Source organism: Astyanax mexicanus, chromosome 10, assembly GCF_023375975.1.
Source record: "Astyanax mexicanus isolate ESR-SI-001 chromosome 10, AstMex3_surface, whole genome shotgun sequence".
NCBI lineage: Eukaryota > Metazoa > Chordata > Actinopteri > Characiformes > Acestrorhamphidae > Astyanax > Astyanax mexicanus.
Genome location: NC_064417.1, coordinates 27,726,252 through 27,750,320, shown reverse-complemented (window position 1 = coordinate 27,750,320; position 24,069 = coordinate 27,726,252). Strand labels below are relative to the sequence as shown.

The 24,069-nt window shown below is 37.9% G+C and overlaps 1 protein-coding gene across 1 annotated transcript in view; it reads right to left on the bottom strand.

The window, feature by feature from the left end:
* rxfp1 (relaxin family peptide receptor 1) overlaps nt 1-24,069 on the bottom strand; it is a 152,376-nt gene that overhangs the window by 43,262 nt on the left and 85,045 nt on the right. Inside the window, exons 3-5 of the mRNA XM_022684392.2 lie at nt 16,013-16,096; nt 12,247-12,352; nt 2,014-2,085 (exon numbers count right to left, since the gene is read on the bottom strand). Coding sequence (XP_022540113.2) covers nt 2,014-2,085; nt 12,247-12,352; nt 16,013-16,096 — 262 coding nt within the window. The remainder of the gene's footprint in view (nt 1-2,013; nt 2,086-12,246; nt 12,353-16,012; nt 16,097-24,069) is intronic.

Here is a 24,069-nt window from a genome sequence, read left to right as displayed (position 1 = left end):
TTTTTTGCCTCAAGTCCAAACTCTTTCTAAGCAATTAATTGGCCAACAGTTTGTAATCATCTGCAATCAAATTCTCACAGCATTGCAACTCCAACAAAACTCAAAAAAGTGGCCAACACTTTGTAATCATCTGCTTTTTAAAAACTTCTTCTGTAAGCATAAGACTTTGTACAAGTTGTTCTGACATAACAGCCTCTGAACATCTGGGAAGGATTTTACCGCATGTTGGAAATTGAGCTGGAATTGGGATTTGATTGCATTCAGCCATAACAGCATTTGTATGATCATGTAGGCCTGTTGGCTGATTAGTTCTGGATCAAAACCCACTCTAGCTCATTGCAGAGGTTCTGGATGAAGCTCAATCACTTCCAATACTTCACAGTCCAGTGCTGAGGGGCTTTACTCTCTTTAGCTGAGACTAGGCAAAGTGCATGGTGCCAACGATGCTTCAAATGGAATAGAAAAAACACACTTATCTTGTGGAAAGACCATAGGTCAGTACATTTTAAAAGTTGTATAGGCAATTGACATTCCTCAATCCACAGTGTCAAATATGACGTTAACATTCACAGTTATGTAAAAGTAATGATCGTGACTGGCTGTGTCTGGTTAGAATTGTCCATGTGAACAGATAAGCAAGGGAGTAATATCAACCAGACCCTACATACATGACCCTCAGGTCACGACATGACAAAAGTCAATAAACATGATGAAATTAACATAATTGGCTTTCAATTAACAGCTGTGCTAAAGATTTAATTACTTGCATTTCTTGTCCTTTTAATGTGTTTGAGAGCATCAGTTGTAAAGTTGTTAAGAGGTAGAGTTGGTATACAGTAAATAGCTCTATTTATGTAATGTTCTAATCCATATTACTGTAATTACTACTAAACTAAAAAGTAAAGAAAATCTAAAACCATTTTAAGAATTTTGAAAGTATCCTCAAATGCAGTCGCAAAAATCATTAAAAATATTATGATGGAACTGGCTCTCATCAGAACTGCCTTAGACAAGGCAGACCAAGAGTTACCTCCTTTGCACAGGATAAGTTTATCATGAGTTATGAGCCTCCAAATCTGCAAATTAACAACACCCAGATAAGTGCATCTAAATGCTTCACAGTGTATTTTGGTTTGTTTAACACTTTTAAATTTATTTATGGTTCCTTCAGTATTCATTTACAATGTAGGAAAACAAAAAGTGTCTCCATAATTTTGACTTGTACTGTATATATATACAGCTCTGGAACAAAAATTAAGAGGCCACTATTTATAGGTATGTGTTTGAGTAAAATGAACATTTGTTGTTTTATTCTACAAACCGCAGATAACATTTCTCTCAAATTCCAAATACAAATATTGTCATTTAGAGCATTTATTTGCAGAAAATGAGAAATCGCTGAAATAACAAAACAGATGCAGAGCTTTCAGACCTTAAATAATGCAAAGAAAACAAGTTCATATTCATAACGTTTTAAAGGTTTATAAATCAATATTTGGCGGAATAACCCTGTTTTTTAATCACAGCTTTCATACATCTTGGCATGTTCTCCTCCACCAGTCTTACACACTGCTTTTGGATAACTTTATGCCATTTCTGGTCCAAAAAAAATCAGGCAGTTCAGCTTGGTTTGATGGCTTGTGATCATCCATCTTCCTCTTGATTATATTCCAGAGATTATATTCCAAAGAATCTCATCATCTTTAAACAAATCTCTTATTTTTTCCAGAACTGTATAAACACAGTATTAACTCCTCAACCTTCTTCTTCTAGAAAGTCAATGTTAACCCTAATTAACTACTTGTTACATAATTAATAACTAAAAGTTGTTATGCTTACTTATATTTTTACTTAACTATAACAACATCTGTATTGTGTTACTGTTTTTTTAGGTCAGTATTTTTAGTAGTTATTCCACTGCAGGCGAACAGGATCTGGGCTGAACTATGAGCAGCATTCAGACGCAGATATGAGCAGGAAAACCATCAGAGAGCGAGAGAGCCAGACTCTTACAGCTTCTGAAGACTCTGGTACTTAATGAACATGTCAGCGTTCAGCTTCCTCAGCCGGTTCCTCTGCAAAGACCTGGGGCAAGAGAGAGAGAGAGAGAGAGAGAGAGAGAGAGAGATAGAGAGAGAGAGAGAGAGAGAGAAAGAGAGAGGAAGAGAGAGAGAGAAAGAGAGAGGAAGAGAGAGAGAGATGTTGAGCATTTGTTTATACACTGCTAAACATTTAAAATATTACAATTAGTGTTTTAAATGTTATTTAACTGTAACTACATTAGTATTTTCTTATTTGTTTAAATGTATTCTTTGTATTCTTTTAATAAACTACACTTCCAATTACACTCCCTTCTTCTTTTTTAATCTTTTTTTAAGAACTTCAAAGCAGTAGTTATGGATTTCTCAGACATTTTAGGAAAACTTTTTTCTCTACATCTCTATTAGTATATGATTTTATAATGTACAATTTATATAATACTGTCCACAACTAGGAGTGTCACGCCTGATGCTAAAAGTACTCCTGTCTCTCCTACACTCAGCTCTACCTGTGATCTCCAGTCTCTGGACTTTGATATCCAGAATGCACCACACACTGACGTTACTCTACCTCACTGCACACGGCACCTCCAGGAAGTCAATCACCAGAATATTGAATTCACCTGTCCACACCCATATAAATACACCTGCTCTACATACAAGCGCTGCTGAGTATTGCTGGTTTTTACCATCTCGTGTATGATCCCCATTTGTTTTTCTCATTCTCGATTCTGCCTTACCTCTGATATTACCGGCTCGTCTAAGACCATTGGACCATTTCCTGTTCATGGTATGTTTACTCTCCATTGCTGCTGCTGTATACTGGTATTGACCCTGAAGGTTTGACTTTATGTCCGTAAACCAATTTAATTGTATCTGCGCATGTCTTACAATACAAATACAAAAATGCTGTTTCTTACATTTGACTTATTTTATTGCAGATTATATGAACCCAAGATATTTAATCTGCTTTTTGTTAACTTACATCTATGTCTGCATTATTTAAGCAATAATACACTAGAGGGAGTGCTATAACATGTAATATTGGCATGTGCCTACGACTGCAGCACAGCAGTGCCAATATTACATGTTATAGTCTGAACCTCGAATGTATAATTGAGATTGTACCAGAATTTCATTATCAATGTTTATTAAAAGATGTTGAGTTACAGAGCACAAGAAAATACAATCTGTTTATACTCCGCGAGTTAAAATAGTTCCATAGCTGCTCTGCATGTAGCTGCGCTGTAAGCACTGCATTTTTGCTAGGTTAGAGTGGTGGCCTCTATTTTTGGCCATTTCAGTCAAAATACTGGAAATCTAAACGTATTGTAAATAAACGGAAGTGCTTAACTCACACAAATAAATGTTTTTCAGGAGATAAATCTTTGTAGATTAAAGTCTAGTGCTCGTTTGACTTTGAAAGAAAATGTTTTTTTTTAAAGAATTAAAGTTTTGTTTACTACTTTACTATTTTTCGGCCACCTTACATTCAGCTTAAAATACCCTAAATTAACTGTAAAATATGTACACTTAAGCTTTAATTTGAATAATAACAACTCTTGACCTGATATTGGTGGCTGATAATGTGTTTTGTAATGCATATTTTTATTTATTTATTTATTTATCTTGGCCTGCGCCGCCTATTGGAGACATGGCGTTTCTGCACTGTGCCTCTATGGGATCCAGCTGCTCCCAGTGGTGTAGTAATGACGTCACATTTGGGTTGTATTTGGTTTGTAAGAGCTGCATTGTTGCTAGGTTAACTGTATGTGGTGAAGTAATATGTGGAAAACTTTGGTTACAGTGCATTACCGGCTAATACAACTAACTGTGGTATAGTGTGGAATATTAAAATAATATTGAGATGTTAGAGTAACATATGCTGCCTTCAAGACAACATCTTTCCCAGGGATGTCCATGCAGTTTTTAATAAGACAATGCAAAACCACATGTTGCACATACGGCTGAAGAAGACGAGAAAGTTCTTTAAAGCAGCTTCAGGGGTTCCTTCACACTTTTAAATGAAAGGACTTTTTAACAGTACATACTGTCCCAAATTCTCTGATTTGGGGTTGAATAATATGACATGTGATTCTAAACTTTTGAGCTTTATACAGTATGACTGTTATTGAACATGCCTTACATAGACTTCTGAACAACATTTCTCTCTCTTATTTCAACACCAGCATTAGGACCATCTTTCACTTTAATTTATGAGATGCATAATGCATTAATGCAACACGTCAAAGCTTCAGCTTAAAAATTGCAAATGATTTCATTTTCTAAAAGCCAGCATTAAAATGAGTAAGAATTTGAATTCATGCAGTCATGTCAATCTCTGTGTGATGAATTAAAGCAAAAGATTTTGCACTGATCAAGAGCGTAGATGCACTAGAGGGGGCGCCAAATCGATGCCAGAAAATTATTTCTAGTCTGCATATTCTGTAAAGTCAGAATCGTTTCGCTCAGCTCAGCTGTATTATTAGTGAGGAGATGCTGTGTCCGCTGTGAATGGAAAATCTCTTGACGTGAATCACAGAACCAGTTTAAGGATAAAGTTCCGCCAACAGCCGGAGAAACAGCCAATCAGCTTGCTGGTTTTGCAGAGCGCGATGGGCTAGTAGGGAAATGAAATGAAATGATATTTTAAATGATAATTTTTAAATGATATTAAAAAAAAGAATGTAACTTGTGTTAAGTCTTCATAATATAAACATTAATATTTTAATAATGAACGTTTGAGCGTTCCTTGTATAATTATTACATACATATCATATTTCAACTACACTTATTATTGTAACAAAAATGTCCCTAAATGAATAGATTTTGAATCGAATGGGGACCTGGTGAATAGAAATCGAATCGAACTGGGAAATCAGTGACGATACCCAACCCTACATTTAACCCCTATTTTTATCTAATCTTGGGGCTCAATCAGTGAAGATACCCACCACTATCGTTTACCCCCATTTTTATGCAATCTTGCGATGCTCACTGCAATGTGTCATGCCTTGTGAAACAGCAAAGACGCTATTCTGACGTGTGAGGTGTGTTCAGGTAAATTTGTGGCGAATTGCTATGTTAGCAACGCAAAATACAATTGTGCCACTGACTGATTTGAATCCAGACCACAGGCAACCGTCAGACGTTCATTGCTATCTTGGCACCGCACTGCAATCCACGCACACCCAACACACACACACCCCCACTCGTTACACACACACACATACACACACACACACACAAAAGAAGCTGAGAAGCTGAGAACAATCTGCCAAAGTCAGTATTTAAATTGGACCAGATAAAAGAGAATGCAGCTGTGGGAGAAATGATTGTTAAAATATGTAAGAATGGGAAGCTTTATCTGTTTTTACCAGATAAAAAGAAGATGTTTTAAAATGAAAGTAACACACCTGCTCTCTGTGCACAATAGTTTGTGTATCTGATCTGAATGCAAATGATTCTATTTCTTCTGGTATGACCCTCTCGCCTCTCCTGGAAACTCTCCTCAAATTCATTTACAGTCCATGTTTTTTTTAGAAGGAGGCAGGGGGGTTGGGCTGGATTCTCTTCGCCTCTGCCTCTGTAAATTTCTTTTTTGTCTTCATAATAATCCTTTATCCTCATTTTTCTTATCTTTCACCTAATCCACCTTATTGATTTTCTTTTTTTCCATTTTCTCATTCTTCTTATTTCCTATTATTTTCTTTTCTTATTACCTTCCTTTTCCTTGTTCTTCTCTACCATTTATTCTTCTGTCCATTCTTTCTTTCTGACATGTGTTGTTTTTTCGTCTTAATCTCCACATAGATTTAATGCTCATCCTTTTTCACATTCTTCTTCTACTTCTCTACATCCTCTTTCCGGACCCCATCCTCCCCTCTCATCATCCTCCCTTTTCCTTTCTCTTTATTGTTTATTGTTTTTTTTCTTTCACTTAATGTCATTCAGTGCATAGAAAGGAGTCCTTCAGTTGTTGTGACTTTCACAGTGCATGATTGATCGATGAGACGGGGTGACGAATTACACGATTTTTCACCACTTATCTTCTGGCTGCTCTTCAAAAACATGTTTTTTTTTGTTTTGTTTTTTTTCACGAGAATGCACCAGAACTAAACTCATGCATGAACTTGAGATGCATGCCAGAGAATTTCTCGAGAGAGGAGAATACCCACATGAAGTGAATCCAAATACTATGGAGTATAAAAAGCAAAATCAGAGTTTATAAATGTCTGATCATTTCTATACTGAAATATGCAATTATGTATTCAACACAGAACAATAACACATGTTACAATACTACAGACATACTTTTTAAAGGTTTTAAATTCCAGTTAAACCTCTCAAACTCAAAAACAGTGTTCTAGCTGAAACTCCAGCATCAGCTCACCAAACAGTCAGCTTCTAGTGGAGCAGTAATACTGGTGTATTTACTGTGTAAAACCTGTTTGCTGTAGAGAAAAGAAAATGCTTGTTGCATCAGTTTCTCTGTCCTGCTGTTTTACGCTTTACAACATCAGACAGATTTGACTGCTTCTAATTCAACAGGCAACCCAACTCCTGGTACAAGCAGTGGTCATCTCACGCCTCAACTATTGCAGTAAAGCCACTACAGATGGTCGAGAATGCAGCAGCACGTCTGATCTTCAACCAGCCAAAACAGGTACATGTTACCCCACTGCTCACTGAGCTTCACAGGCTACCGGTTGCGACTTGTATTAATTTCAAAGCCCTTAGAATGACCAGAACAGGCTCCTTCCTAACTGTACTCACTGTACTCAAGGCTTAAATTTCCTCCCAGCCACTGCTCTCCTCCAGTGAACGTCACCTAGCTTTGGCAAACTTTCACACAAAGCAATCCAGACTGCTCTACCAGTTCCCCAATCGTAGTGTTCCCATTGGCTGTAGGTTGCTGCTGCTCTTGACTTACAGAGAGTCAATCAACAAAAAACTGTTGGCGTGTAGCGTAAACCTGGTATAAGCTGAACAGCTGTGATCAGCAAGAACCACCATTCAACAAGAGCTACCAGCTAGAACCACATGGACAAGGGATTACTTTGACTTTTTAAGTTGAAGTTACACTCAGCGCGCACCCACGTCTTCTTGGCTTTAACTTTACATAGAAAATGAAAATACCCAAGATACTGTTCTAAGCTATGCTGACTTGTAAAAAATAAAACGTCACCTGCAGCCTCTGCCAAGAGGGGGTGCTTTTCCTGGCGGGGGTGCTGAATTTGGCACCATAGTGTTGCTTAAATCTGCACCCTCGCCATTAAAAGCACCCGCCCCTCGGCAGCGCGTGAGCACCATCTTCTTGATAAAAGCAGAGATAATTGCTTTAGCTAACCTTACTTAGAAACATGCTCCTGGTGAGGGGGTGCTTTTCCTGGCGGGGGTGCTGAATTTGGCACCATAGTGTTGCTTAAATCTGCACCCTCGCCATTAAAAGCACCCGCCCCTCGGCAGCGCGTGAGCACCATCTTCTTGATAAAAGCAGAGATAATTGCTTTAGCTAACCTTACTTAGAAACATGCTCCTGGTGAGGGGGTGCTTTTCATGGCGGGGGTGCAAATATCGCTGAGCTTTCAAAATAAAAGTTTATTTTAAAACAATTTCTGCTTTTTCTGCGGTATGATTTTGTTGGGGGGTGGGCAAATCCATCTATTTCTGCATCCCCCCTCCCCGGATCCAACGTCAATAGATACACCGACGCCCTACATCCAGCTTTGCGATGCGCAATTGACCAGGGTGTTGTAGATCACCAAAATAGGGCCCAATTTTTTTTATGTGTTGCAGGTCTGAAATGGATGTAGATTTATATTAACAAATGAAATGAAAGGTTGTTCAGAAAAACATGAAATAGAAACCCAATGAAAATTGGGTTCATACTGTCTGCAATGAAATTAAACTCAGAGTGAATGCTAGAAACTCTTTTTATTTATGGCCATTTTTATATTTCTCCTGTGTGTAGAATACAAACTCAAGCCGCAAATATATTGCTGCAGTGTAGATGTGGACATTAGTTCAAAAGAGGCTAGTGAAAGTTCTTTGGCCCAAGTTACAAATGGTGTTTGTCTGCACTCCATGCTTTATTTGCTGACATACTGTAATATCTGAACTGCATTACACTCAATAACAGACTGATGTTTCACAGGAAATTGTGCTTGATTTTGATTTATTCTGAGACTTGAGAGAGCATCCAGAAAGAGCGAAAACACTTCCATTTAAAATGAGAGTGACAGTGCATTCAGTCTACCTTGTCAAAAACTTTTGATCACTATCTCCAGTTCTGGAGGCTGCGGCATACCAATGAACATGGCAAGAAAACAGAACCAATCTGTGATAAAAGACACCGGCCCTACGTAAATGTGTCATTCTATGAAAACGTTAATTTTTGTGTTTTTAGTCATTACAGATCTATTACACAAAAGAGCTAGCTACATGTTAGAGTTCAAATGAAGGGTTATACTTTGGTTACTTTGAGTGGCCCTTTTTTAAAGAAGACGTCCGTTGTGAAAAGGATTTGGGGCTTTGTGAAACATGAAAACTAATACAAATTTTTGTTTAATAGTCAACGTCAATTTACCCCCAGCATTCTGAAATATAGCGCTTTTAGCCCATGCTCCCAACAGGCTTACAATGCTAGTAATAGGGGCATAGCATTGCCCATGCAAAGACTATGCAATCACTAGTTTTACACCATTAACAAGACCTCGATTTAGGGCATGTCAGCGTGTCTTTGCTATCGTAACAACGGGAAAAGTATGCCTTGCATGGCTCGAAATGTGAAAATGGTATGTACTAATTGTCTTTATTAATCATGGGTGTGTTTTGGGTTTAACATGCAATAAACCAACCAGCGTTTCACTAATCATTCCCTTTAATAGACAGGTGCGCTCTGACTTTGGCGGATTTCTATTTCTAAGGTGCAGCTACCCGGACAAATCCAACACTTCTCAGCAAAGGAAACTAGCCTGCACATTTACATTGTGAAGTTGCGCAAGCAGGGCATTTATTTCCACCAACACATATAACAAAGTATAACAATGACCTATATATTGTGTTTATGTAGAATAATGTTAATTTATTTTGTAATCTTTTCATTGTTGTAATGTAAAAGTTTGCTAACTGACACATGCTATGGATTTGCACACTGCTGCCTGTCCATATGTGCGTAATAAGCATGGGTTTGCGAGTTTTTGGGGTGCACCTGTGTTAACAAATCACTGCCAAGATAGCAATGAACATCTGAGTGTTGATGTCTGACTACACTGTAAACCCATACGTTGTTTGAACTCAAATGATTTAAGTCTGTTTTTACATAAAATTGGATATTTTTAAGCATTACTCAACAAAAATTTTGGGTTATTTAAACATTTGTGGGCACATTTACATTCAAACTGAGATCTTTCAATTGAACCAACTTATAATAACTGAGTTTAGTCTGTTGCCATTAACAGCTTCCTTTCCATTGGCTTCTGTCACAATCTATTTGCATACTGGGTGTGTCCAACAGTTTCTAACACTCACCATCAGTGTGTAGTGATTCTCCCTGGGCTATCTTAGAAATAATTTAATTTCCCTTTTAGTTGTAATAACTTGATGTTTTAATTTATGCTAACTCAAGTTTTAATTCCCCATTACTTAAGAAAATTGAGCAAAACCAGCTGCCTTAAAAAAGTTAAGTAAACTCAACTTATCTGGTCTTACAGTATAACAAAAATAAAAAGTTAAATCAACTTTCTCTTTAGTTGTAATAACTTGATGTTCTAAGTTATGCTAACTTAAGTTTTCATTCCCCATTACTTAACTTTTTTAAGGCAACCGATTTCCTTAAATTTTTAAGTAAATTCAATTTATCTGGGCTTACAGTGTAGGTTGCATTCAGTCATTGGCACACCTGTGTTTTCCGTTGACAGATTACATATGCATGGCGCACCTGCGTAGCTAAGATAAGATTGGGCAGCTGACTGTTGACTGTTGTCAGGATTTTAATCAGTCAGCTGTTTTAATCGCACCTGTGTTTTCCACTGCCAAGATAGCAATATGCCAGAAATCTATCTGAAAACACCTTACTTTGAGACCAAAATGCACATCAGTGTGGATATATTTACAAGCACCTTTGTTTTATAAACAAAGCAGACACAAGCAATGAAAATCAGAGTGTAAGATAGCAATGAGCATCATGACACACCTTGCACAGGGTGTAAGATAGGGTCCTGATGTTAAAAAAGGGAAACTATGTAAAAGTTCCTGTAGAATGAACCTGATATTAATTTCACTGGTGCAGAAATTACACAAGCCACTGTCAGGAGAACACTTTCACAGAGGAATAAAAAAAGGGGAAGCTAAAATGAGTGGGGGAGGCACGGCTGTTTTCTATGGAGAAGAGTTTTATCCTAATTATGTATAATGCCATTATTTAATTCTCCAGAGACTTCTGAGAATTTCACGGCTGGGAGAAAAAAGAGAGCAGAGAACACTCGGAACCGAAACCCAGCAGAACAGCAAGTAAACAAGGTCTCGCTTTCAGAGGCAAAACACTCGCACCCAAAACAGCTTTACTGACACTTTCATTTCAAATTAAAGCGAAATGAAGTTATTAACCGAGAGAGGCGTGAAATTCCTCATCACCGAGTCTCACACACTCACACAGAAACAATCCTGCGCTCTTTGATGTGTGGGATGTTAAACTCGAGCACAAACAAACGACTCTGCACAGCTATTATTTCCACAGTTCGTTAGATACACTTATTTTATACACAAACTCCCTGCCCATCTAATCAGCTACAGGTACTACTGCTTCTGCTTCATCACTGCTCCTCACCTCTCTTATTTCCTCTTCTGCTTTACAGTACCAGTCAAAAGTTTGGACACCCCTGCTTATTTAATGTTTTTTTTTTCCCTATATTGTAAATGTGTTACATCTTACCCCTTATTTGTAGTTTTTTTTTTCCTTTTCATGGTCCTTTTTGTTCCTGTCTTGTGTTCTCTAAGCACAAAGGCCCTGTTTTTGTTTTTGTTATTGTCTTGTCTCGGCCCTAGCCCCGCCTTGTCAGTAGTAGTTTTGTTTGTAACCCTGCCTCCTCGTTATCCTCTCCAGGTGGTCACTGTCTGTACCTGTGTTTGCTGTTTATACCCCATGTTTTCCTTTGCTTCCTGTCGTGTTTAGACTGTTTTGATGTTTGACCGCTGTCATGCGTTTTAATCCACACTCCTGTTGTGTTTGTGTCTGCAAAGTTTCTGGTTTGTTATATTTAGTTTCTTAGCTTCTTTCTTCGCTTATTAGACATCTTGTTTGTTAGTCCTTTGTTTTCTAGTCTATGATTTGTAGCCTTAATGTTTGTTCTTTTTTTGTAAAGGCAAATAAAACCGACTTGCTTTTGCATCCTGTCTCTGGATCATTACAAAATGAACGCTAAAGTCATCCAGACTATGGAGGAACTAAGAGTTCAAAATTGTGAGTTCTGAACAGAGAGCTGCTAAAAATAATCACTGACTAATAAACTGACAGAAGAATCGAGTGATAAAATTATAGTCATATATGGCAGCCCAGTATAGAAACAAAACACCCGCATGTGTGTGTTTATGGGGGTCCTGCACTGGAGTGTGTGTGTGTGTGTGTGTGTGACTGTTTGTTTTCAGGGGTCTTGTACTGGAGTGTATGTGTGTTTTCTGTGATCCTGTTCTGGTATGTGTTTGTGTGTGTCTTGTTGTGGAGTGTGCGTGTGTGAGTGGGGGGGTTCTAGGAGTCCTGTATGTGTTTGGCTGTTTTCTGGGGTCCTGTGCTGGTGTGTGTGTGTATGTGTGTGTGTGTTTGCATTGGCCCTGTACCGCAGTGTATGTGTGCGTGTGTGCGTGCATGTGTGTTACCAGGGGTCCTGTTGGGTGGTTGTATGTGTGTTGTGTGTTTGTGTTTTCAGTAGTCCAGTACTGCGGTGAGTGTATTCGTGTGTGTGTGTGTGTGTGTTTGTTTGTGACAGCGCAGATGAAATGAGTGGATGTGTGTACTGAGATCAGTGTGTTTACTGTAGGATAAATGTCTCTGGGTGAAGATGCATTAGGCAGCTCGGGGGAGCACTGATCTCTGAGCGCTGATCTAAACGTGTTTTCTGCTGTTCTGACACTCGAGCAGCGAGTGCACGCCGGAGCACGTCAACCGCCCCGCCGTCAGCCTGCCGTGCACCAGCAGCGGTGAACTCACATCATGGTGACGTTAATGGAGACCGCCGGCACGTCTTTAAAGTGAGCGCCGTCACAGTCCAGCTCCAGATCCCTGCACTGACACTCTGCTGGAACTGGGCCAAGCACTAAAGGACAGACAGACAGACGGACAGACAGAAAGAGAGACATAACATAAGTAGAGAAAGTATTGCAAATATGTGGAAAACTTTAAATCACAACCACATTTCTCACAAAAAGGTGTGTTTGTATATATATCAGTTTATCTAAAGAAAACTAAAGAAGGTTTTACACTGTAAAGCTCTAGCATCACTGCTTCTGTAAGCTGATTGGTTGGCAAGCTGATCCTGGAGATACAGGTAGAGCATGTTTAAAAAGCTTATAACTGGAGTTCAAAATCAAAAAAATAAATGATGTCTGCAGTACTGAAACATTTGATATAGTTCTGTGTTGAAGATATATTTCAGTGTAAAACTGATCAGACATTTATAAATTCTGATTTTGCTTAGTTGCTTCATATGAACCGGTGCTCATTGTACGTGCGTATTCTCCTCTATAGAGAATCTCTGGCATGGCATCGCTAGTTTTCGTGTGCGTTTAGTGACGAAACGTGTTTCTGGAGAGCCGTAAGGTGAGTCGGCGATTTCCCAAAGTGAGAAATCGTGTCATTTGTGACCCTGATCAGTCATGTAGTGTGAAAGTCTCAACAACTGAAGGACTCAGGATTGCAGCACAAAAAGTCGTGTAGTGTGAACCTGGCATAAGACATTGTCTCCAACTCTATAAAAATACTTGGTATAAGTATAAGTGGTACAGAACATCCATTGTGTGGAGACTTTCGAACCTTTAGAACATTGTTAAAGTAACTCATTTTCATGCACAACAACTGGAGCCAATCAGCCCATGCCTGACCTTCATAAAAAGCCCCACCACGCCTTTTTGTTCCAGCAGGTAAGCTACTGGATGTTAATCTACACAGATTTCTCTCCTGAAAACTGTTTATTTGGGTGAGTAAAGTGCTTACATTTATTTACAGTAAGCTTAAACTTACAGTATTTTCTCCATACTTAGCAAGCACATAGCCAGCCCAGGTTAACAGCGCTAGCCAGCCAGGGTTAGCAGCTAGCCAGCTGGGGTTAGCAGCGCTAGCCAGCCGTGGTTCTGCGAAAGTCACAAGTTTTCTAACACGTGTTTTGTTTATCTTTGGCTGAGGCTGAAACCTGCCCCTCCACAGCTCATCACTACATCTGAGGTGGACTGTTTATGTTTAAGTTGTAAGAGACTTTAGGGAAGTTTTTGTTTGCAGTTTGTGTCCCTGTTGGGTTTTGGTTCTTTGTGGCCCACAATATTAAATAAAACAACTAAAGATGTATGTTTCTGCTTCCGTAGCGCAGAAAGTTACACGACTTCTGGCACCTATATCGACCTGCTTCTTATTAAAAATTACCCAGCACCCTTAGGGCCCCAAACAAAATGAACCACATCCACTCAATATTCATATTTTGCTGGCTGCAGGAATCACGAACCTGGCTGGCCAGCTACAGTCAGCAACTAGTGTGAGGGGCCCACTTGAGGGGGATTCTGACAACGCTGTCGTAATTTTCTGCATTGACCATCACAGAATTTAAAGGGGCGCTCGCACAGTTTATTGTAGCATATAATTCATAATCAGATGTTGCCTAGGGGCCCCAGACCAACGGCAATTGATTGATTTGTTTGCCAGCCACAACAAGTCCCTGCTCAGGGGTACCCAGCTGAGGGCAGCACATTTAAAGGCCGCCTCAGCTAACACTCTAGAGAGGACTTGGCAACCTTCAGTAAATCCCTGTGTTTGTGTCTCTCTCTCTCTACTGCTTTCTGACTATCAGGCCACGATGGCCAAAAAAAGATACAAAACCTTCTAAATTTTCAATGGAAGTCAATATAAAAAGAGTTTATGTTCACATTATATACTAAACTAAGAATGGAGATATTTAAAAGCTAGTTAGTATCAGTAATTAGTACATAATTGGGATGCACCCTTTTTGTCATTAGCATTTAGAACCTCAAGGATGATTATAGAATGGAATGGAAATGTGCAGAAAGTTGCAGAAGTGCAGTTTACTGTATTAGATTTTTTTTTTTAACATTGTTTGCATTTTCATGCAGCGGGAGCGGAAACTTGGAAACTCTCCACTTCTAAATTCGTAAGGAAATGAAAAGCAGATATTAAAAGAAAATGATTTTGCCAGTACTTAAAAAAAATAGCTGACACATTTTTCTTGTGTGTAGAGTTACAGAAGTGTTTTACTGTCTAATATAATATTTGTTATTTCTTTAAGCTCTCTTAAAGTGGTAATAAAATTTCCTTGCTCATGAAATACAAGCAGAATCAATGGATATGCAAATTTGTTTACATAAAAATCTTTTTTTTAATGTCACACTTGATTGTAAGTGTTCGTAAGTACAAAAAAAGTTTACTGTATTTTTCATGGGGTAATTTTCTCTTTTATGGGGGCTCCTCTGTGATTTTATTCCCATCCAGAATGACCATATATGTGTTTTTCTCAGACGTCCTCTAAGAAAATTACAGGCAGAATTATCTACAGACAGACATCTCTGAGTTTCGTCACCTGACGTTTAATAAAATAGCTGTTTTCCACTGCCACGCACTGTAATTACACTTTGGGCACGCGTTTCCACAGAGATCCACGTAAACACAACGAATATAATCGAATAGAAATGGAGGAAAATAATGGAATTCTAAGTTTACTGTAAATAAATGGAAGCGCTTTACTCACCCAAGAAAACTGTTTTCAGAACAGAAATCTGTGTAGATTAACATCCAGCACTCATTTGACTTCGAAAGAAAAGGTTTTTTTTTTAAGAATTACAGTCCTAATTCAGCAGTTCAGTGAGACCTGCTAAATTAGAAAAGAAACATGGCGACACCCGTGTTCACTTCAGGTATGTATTCTTACTAGGCGTGGCTTAATGCGCCTTATAATCCGGTGCGCCTTATGTATGAAAATAGACCAGAACATAGAGGTTCACTCATAGTGCGTCTTATAATCTGGTCTGTCCTGTAGTCTGAAAAATACGGTACACCTTTTTCTAATTATGCATAAAATGTGCCAAAAGTGTCCAAAAGACTGCACTCCTTCTCATTCTCATACTCATTCTCAAGAAATGCTCTGTTTTCTATTTTTCACCAGCAATAACTGTTTATACTTTATTATTATTATTTATCTTTACTATTTTCTGGTTACGACAATAACCTGGACACCCTAGGGTTTCTCTAAATACTGTACGGAACTCTAAATTATACTTCCACTTATACGCACACTTGCCCAATTATATCACTGGACTATATAATAACTACTCTTTGCTGTTATATTTAGTAACAGCTACATATTACAGCAACAGGCTCTTTCCGCATTCTCCACCAGTATGATGTGCGCTGGGGATAGGGGCATGACCATTGTGGTCTGGTGGTCAGAAAGCAGGAGAGAGAGAGAGGGAGACAAAAACACAGGGATTCAGTGAACTTAAACACACATTTATTAATGAAGGCTGGCTTTCACCACACCCAATACAAATCTAATCAATCACGATAGCTTTTTAGAGTCTATAAAGTGAAACACTTCTTTGAGGCAGCCTTTAAATGTACCTTATGACATTGCATATCTTGTAATGTGACTATTGCATATGTCCACATTAAGATAACAATGCAAAGAATGATATTGCATATTGTGCAGCCCAGCTTGGTATCTAATGCAGAATACGAATAGGAAAGGAGCAATACTCACAGCAAGTGTTGGATTTGGTTCTAGGGTCATTACTGGGAACTCCGAAATATTTGTCAAACAAATGAGGCCAGCCGTTGTTGTCTCCTGGAGGAACAAAAAAGCAGAAAGAAAGGAAACAGAGTGTAATTATGAGCTGAGGAGAACAACACAGTTTTTTTTCAGTGTTCACGCTATACAGAGCTGCACATCGACATGATATATCTCTCTTTTCCACAGTAACACACACATACACATCTCCACACAGAAGTAATAGAATAATTTCCCTACTTTCAGGCAGAGGAAGCCACATTTGAAATGTATGCTGCTGAAACTCAATTTGTGGCTTCCTGAGTGTCATTTTGTGGAGTCTGATAAAGTGATAAATGGATTTTTCGACGCCGGGTTAATATTTCAGGGAACCACTGACTAATACATGCCAGTGCTTTCTAAAGTGCAGCAGTAACTGAATCCAAAGCTCCCATCTGCCAGCATGCACGCAGCCTTCGACGCCTTGAAATGTCGACATGAAAAGGAAATGAGCCAATCAGCATGCAAATGGCGACGATTCCGGTAGCAGATCCTTTTCCTTGACTTCCTTGACGCGCTGAACAAATGAATCTGTCAAATGACTGGCTTTAGCAGTTGTACCTCGTCAATCACTTCCGGAAAAATGCTTCAAAAAAGAAGAACCCTTCAATAACGACAGCCCAAAACTTTCCAAGTTGCCAAAGACTTTCTGACCTTTCCATCGCAGAATCCCAAACCACCTCTTTTAGCCATGCTTCTCAGAGTCTTGTCACAATGGCTTTATGAGACTCGTTCAGCCTGCTGAATAACAATAAATATTCTCTTGGATTCTCTCTTCAGGCTCTTAAAGTGGTCAGTAAAGAGGAAGGATGACCTGCTAGCTGCTAGAAGTCTCACACAGCTTTTTACACAGGTTTCAGCGGGAGAAAGAAAGAGTGGGACATTCTATTTCCAAAATTGTGGGGTGGTAATGATAGGTTGTCTCATCACACTTCAGTTCCACATGTTTTGCCTTGCAGAAGAAGTGACTAAAAAAACAGGGGAAGGCTGCATTTAATCCCAGTCCAAGTGATACAATAAAGTAAGTTCTTCTTGTTTTCCTGGCTGTCCATTGGTCAGTTTCACAGAAAATATGTCAGACTGGTGCACAAATCAACCAATTGTAGATGGGCGGCAAAGGAGTGACACAAATCCACCAGCTAGAGCCAAAAGAAGAGTTTCTACATTTAAAAAAAACGTTAAAATTGACATTGGTCAAACCCAAACTCTAGTGATTGCTTACAGTTAAAGCCAGGGACTTCCTTAAGATGTCAGATGAGATACAGACATGTTTTTATAAATTGGTTATTGGCTATTTTAAGCCTGATCAAGTTCTGAATTGTTCATTTTTAGAGCACCATCTGTCTCCCTCTAGACGTCATTAGCAGACATTATTCTCATCCCACAGCAGTGAAGAACATTCTCATAAGGTAGCAGAATAAATTAAAGTCTCCAGTTTAGAAATATTTCACAGTTCAATATGAAAATGACATGGAATACTCTTTAATATTTACTCTGCAGTTTTTGTGCTTGCTGAGACCCGATCATTTTGGGAATTACTAACTGAAAGCCTTTCTATTAATCTGGTACACTAAACTATACGCATCTACTGTATATCATTCTCTGCAATAGGCTTGGTTAGCTTTTCTAAATCACACTTTTAGCTGAATCAGGTGAGAATTTTTCAGGATAATTTTAACAAATCTTTAGAAACAAAAAACAAAAGCTGTGACAAAAAGAAAAAGGAGGAGAAAATGGAAGAGGACAAAAGTGAGGAAAAGAACAAACAACCAACATGAAGGAAATCTGCGTCAGGATGCAGGATGCTGGGCAGAGAGTTCAGTCTAATCTGAACCGCAGCAAAATACACTCCCTCCTGAGTTATAATAATTCTAGTTTTTAATCACAGTTTTCATGCAAATTGGCATGTTCTCCTCCACCAGTCTTACACACTGCTTTTGGATAACTTTATGCCACTCCTGGTGCAAAAATTCAAGCAGTTCAGCTTGGTTTGATGGTTTGTGATCATCCTTCTTCCTCTTGATTATATTCCAGAGGTTTTCAATTTGGTACAGTGTGGAGTGGTGCGAAAATAAGTGTTTGCCCTTCTTAGGATTTCTTATTTTTTTGCATGTTGGTTGATCTTAAATGTTTCAGATCATCAAATAAATTTAAATATTTGTCAAATAAAATGCAAAATGCATTTTTTTAAATGTTTAAACAAAACTTAACTCTGATTTATCACACTGGAGTTTAATTTCTTTAGCCACTCTCAGGCCTGATTACTACCCCACCTGTTCTCGATTAAGAAATCACCTAAATAGGACCTGCTTGATAAAGCAAATTAGACCAAACAATACTCAAAAGCTAGACATCATGCAAATATCCAAAGAAATTTAGGAGCAAATGAGAAAGAAAGTCAATGAGATAGATCCAGGAGGGATCAGCCGACCAAAATTACCCCAAGAGCGCAGTGATGATTCATCCAAGGGGTAAAAAAATAAAAGACCCCCACAACAACATCTGAAGAACTGCAGTTCTAACTTGTCTCGGTTAAGGTCAACGATCATGACTCCACTATAAGTAACAGACTAGGCAAAAATGGCCTGCATGGCGGAGTGCCAAGACGAAAACCACTGCTGAGCCAAAGGAACTCTCAATTTTGTCAGAAAACATTTTTCACACTGAACACTCAAGACACACAAGCGAGTATTGTTTTCAGTTTATTCCATCAGTTTGTAATTGGCATGTAGAAATAGCTGAATTAATTTCCTGTGTAGAGTATGAATGCAAAAATAGCATCTTGGCAACGGTTTACAGAGCTTAAGAAGTAACTGGAGAGTTCTAGACCCCCAAGAGAACCTCATTCTTCTCAAATAAGTCAAAGAGTTTACTACATAAATGTAAAGTGATTTAGAGAAACGGCTCCTTTGCCGGGATCAGTACAAGCTTAAAAAATCTTCAGAGACTTCCCACAGACAAAAATACTGTATATAAGCTGCCTGTTCTAAAACCGTGGCTTAACATCTTTTTTTTTAAAAATATGCTGTTAAAATATCCCCAGTGACATTCATCCTGGCTTCCTGCAGGGGAAGCTAACTTTGGCCTCCTTATGTTGAACATGTCCAACGGTGTGACGTGATTAACCCTGCTGAATAATAATCCAGGCCTCTCAGTGTGTCGTCTCTCAGCCCAAATGGTGTTTAAAGAGGAAGGTCAGAACCGCTTGATGCCACACAGCAGGTTCCAGCTCTTACCACGAAAAAGCCAAGAAAGAGGCCTTTTTCACTATTAACCCACCTTAATGCTTAATGGAAAATCCTGAGTCACCAGAGGGACGTCTTTAATACAAATGTACCAACAGAAGGAAAAGCTGTATGGTGACGGTCGATTCACAACCCTGGACCTATAAAAAATTACCCCTTGTCCTGCACATTTTAGTGTTTAGTCTTCATCAAACACAGCCAGAGATGCAACAAAATGAAAATGAAAACATTTATCCAAAGGCGGACCCTACCATACCAAACACTAAATACCCAACATGCTTTTTTCACAGGTTTTCATTAAATTTGCATTAAAAAGCAATTAAAAACAACACTACAATTTAAAAAATATATATTTATAAAACATTTATCATTTGTAATATCCCAGCAGACAAAGCAACTCTACGCACGATACGTTTACCTCAGCTGTGCTATCTTACTCACGAATTTACATCAGCAATGCTGATGTAGTCACACATTTAGCTAGCTAGCTGTCTACCTCAGCACTGCAATTTTAGACACAAATTTAAATCAGAAATTACAAATATTAAGGGAGTGTAGTCTGTCATAGATTTATGCCAGTAGTGCTATTCTACGTACACATTTACCTCAGCAGAGCAATTTTAGTCTTAAATTTGTCTCAGTAGTGCTCTTTTAGCTGTACATTTACCTCAGCAGTGCAATGTTTGTCTTATATTTATCTCAGTAGTGCTTTTCCAATCATACAACTACCTTAGCAGTGCTGCAATTTTGGTCAGACATTTACCTCAGCAGTGCAATTTTTGTCTTAAATTACATCAGTAGTGCTATTCCAATCATACGATGACCTCAGCAGTGCAATTTTGGCCATGCAATTACCTCAGCAGTGCAAGTTTAGTCTTAAATTTACCTAAGCAGTGCAATTCCAATCATACCTTTACCTCAATGGTGCAATGATAGTCTTAGATTTACCTCAGTAGTGCTATTCTAGTCATACAGTTACCTCAGCAGTGAGATTTTAGTCTTGACTTTACCTCAGTAGGGCTATTCAAATCATATATTTACCTCAGCAGTCCAATTATAATCATACATTTACCTCAGCAGCGCAATTTTAGTCATACATTTAGCTCAGTAAAGCTATTCTAATCATACATTTACCTCAGCAGTGCAATTTAAGTCTTAATTTTACCTCAGCAGTGCAATTTTAGTTGTACATTTACCTCAGTAGTGCTATTCTAATCATACATTTACCTCAACAGTGCATCTAAATCTAAAACCTTAGTAGTGCTAATTAAATCATAAGGGATTTGGTAAACAAACAGATGCTAAGGCATTCTATGCTCAGTTTTCAGCTAGGTGGTTAAGCTAACGCTACTGTCCTAGCCTTCTAAAACTCTTCTATAGTGTCTTTTTAGCCACAAACAGCTAGCTTGTAAAGAGACAGTAAACATAGTAAACAGAGCATGTTTTATTTAATTACATTCATGCAGGTTTAAAAGTAACTTATACCTGCCATTTCTCAGCTCTCCTAAATGCTGTTCGGTTGCCAAATATATGGTGCATCCTTAAACACAACTCATCCTGCTAATCAGCTAATTAACCAACATTTTATGAGATGAGGGTACTGTGAGGGAGGGTGTTCTCTAGGACCAGGATTAGTCACTGTTGAGCTGAGAAACCTTTCTTTAATTTCACATATTTAAAGAAGTGGTTTAATTAGTTCAGTGACCACATTGGGTTTCTCAAACTGTGTCACAGTAGCTGTGGGCATTAACCATCCATCATGGCCTCCCACCACACCACAGAAGTGTTAATTAGTCTCCTAATGCAGAGGATTTCCAGTGGTGTTACTCAATTACCCTGCTGAATCATAAGCTGAGAGCCCCACTGTTTTAGAGGCTTTTAGCTTAATTGGTCACTTACACTATATTTGACCTGTTGTTACTTTTGGGAGTTAGGTTGGGATCTCAATGCTGATCATGGCCAGTGTTGTATTTTCTCAAAAAAGTGGTCAGAGGTAAAAAATAAAGAACAGAATAGAGCATAAATTGTATAGAATGTGTGTGCGTTTTATACTTTATTCTACTTAAAACACATTGAGAAATATCTGTTTGATGTAAATATACTAACAGATTTATAAACTTACTCAAAATATATTAAAAGTACATTAATATTATGCTCAGAAGTGCAATTTTAGATCATACAATTATTTCAGCAATTTTAGTCTTACATTTACCGAGAGCCCCAAAACCTGTACTTAAAACACATTGAGAAATGTCTGATTGATGTAAATATACTGATTTATGCACTTACATTACATATATAAAAAGTACATTAATATTATGCTTTCATCAAATGTTTGAAAGTAAACTTTGATCATACTTTTTACAATTAGTACAATATAGTGTATTTAAAAAATAGACATGCACTTAAAATTAAATTCCCCTTTATTTTAATGTAATTCAATATACTTCTAAAATACTTATTTCCAAATGTACTTTTGTATGTTTTTAGCAAAGTGTGTTAAAAACAACTGTTACAGTTAAAGTACTTAAAGTACAGTGTATCATGTAACTTTTTAGAAAGTAAATTAAATTAAAAAAAAAAAAAAACACAAAACAACCCAAAAAAATAAATAAATAAATAAACACTGAATCAAGTACAGTATACACAATAAAAATTAAAACAGACAAAAAAGATTACAATGTATTTTTATGGCAACATGTTAACAGTCTTAGCTCGTCTTCATTTCTGTTGGCTTAAGTTCTACTAGTGCATCACAAATCATTGAAAAGTTGCTTTATTCCAGTAATTCAGTTCAAAATGTTTAAAAACTTGTATATAATATAGATGTATCACACAGAGTGATTTATTTTAACGTTTTATTTCTTTTTTTTATTGTTAAAGATTATGGCTTACAGCCAATGAAAACCCAAAACATATTATATAATATTTTGGCAGTGTGGGCAGTGTGCCAAGTCCTGCTGGAAAATGAAATCTGCATCTCCATAAAAGTTGTCAGCAGAGGGAAGCATGAAGTGCTGTAAGATTTTCTGGAAAAAACTGCACTGACTTTGGAGTTGATACAGTAAAACACAGTGGATCAACACCAGCAGATGACATGTCTCTCCAAACCATCACTGATCATCAGTAAATTTCAGAGTCTGGAGGAAGAGTGGAGAGACACACAGTCCAAGCTGTGTAGTGTGAAGTTTCTACAATCAGTGATGGCTTGGAGAGACATGTCATCTATACAATAAAAAAATGCTTAAAATAGATAATTCTGTGTTTAATACATCTATATAGTATATGAGTTTCACATTTTTAACTGAATTACTGAAATAAAATACGTTTTTTTTAGATGCACTAGTATTTTGTCTCTGAAACCCCTCTGTGCTTCAAAAATCCTCTATCAGCCTCTAAGATGTGGTGCATTGTCTTGAGGGCGGTCTGGCATGGTGAATCACAAATTTCATAGGCAATTAAAAATGACTGTGTGGGAAGAAAAGTTTGACATAAAAACGTTCACAGCGTTTAGCACTGTCAGGCCAACAATGACAAGCTACTTCATCCCCTTTTGTTCTGACAAACCTAATTCACCACATCAATCAAGAACTCTGCAATTAATGAATCAATCTTAAGCACAGAAAATGATCATTTTCTGTTATAAAAGCATCGCAAGGCAGTGATAGCAACTCCTAGCAAAAACAGCAACAAGTGCCACTTCCCACTCAAACTCAATTCGGTCTATTTGTTCATCCCTCAATCCATTCATCCTTCCACACACTTATGTGTACTGTACTTTACATGAGTGATCTCTAATCTGATGCCATGAAAAACTATTTAATTTCCATAAAGAACCATTTTTACAATAGAGTCCTCCGTAGGTAAAGACAGAAGCAGCAGACAGGGAGAGCGGGCTTGTGACGGAGAAACTGAGGGACAGACTGAGCAGGAATGTGTAGCATGTAAGCAGGTAGTAACGTTAGTAAAGTTAGGATTACACAGGGACTTTGAGGTGATGGAGGTAACGTTAGTAAAGTTAGGATTACACAGGGACTTTGAGGTGATGGAGGTAACGTTAGTAAAGTTAGGATTACACAGGGACTTGGAGGTGATGGAGGTAACGTTAGTAAAGTTAGGATTACACAGGGACTTTGAGGTGATGGAGGTAACGTTAGTAAAGTTAGGATTACACAGGGACTTGGAGGTGATGGAGGTAACGTTAGTAAAGTTAGGATTACACAGGGACTTTGAGGTGATGGAGGTAACGTTAGCTCTATTACATGAGAATGATGAGCAATGGCTGATAAAATAGCAAACGGTCAAGACTGAGAAGTGTTGGATGAGCATAGTTTGAGTTTGTAGCCTCTAACCTTTAACATGTTTTAAAAAGCACTAAAACAAGTGAAATAACAGATTTTACAACTGATAAATGATCAGTTAACTTAAGGAGTAAGTGTAAAAAATATAAAAGTAATATTAGCAAAAGGTATGTCCACACTGAATAAGAGTAAAACAGTATCAAATGTTTTTAAGACATAGTTGCGTTGCATGAATTCATAAAGCAGCTGATACAAATACATGTTATAGCTGTTTAAAGAAGGAAGGACATTTAACCTGAATAATTAGACTTGAGCTGTTATATCAGAGAACTTCAGAAAATACATATTAGACATGAATTCAATAAAAATGATAAAGAATCAATTGAATTACTCAGACAAAAATGGTGGAGTTAACAACAGACAAAACAATAGACTGAACTTCTTA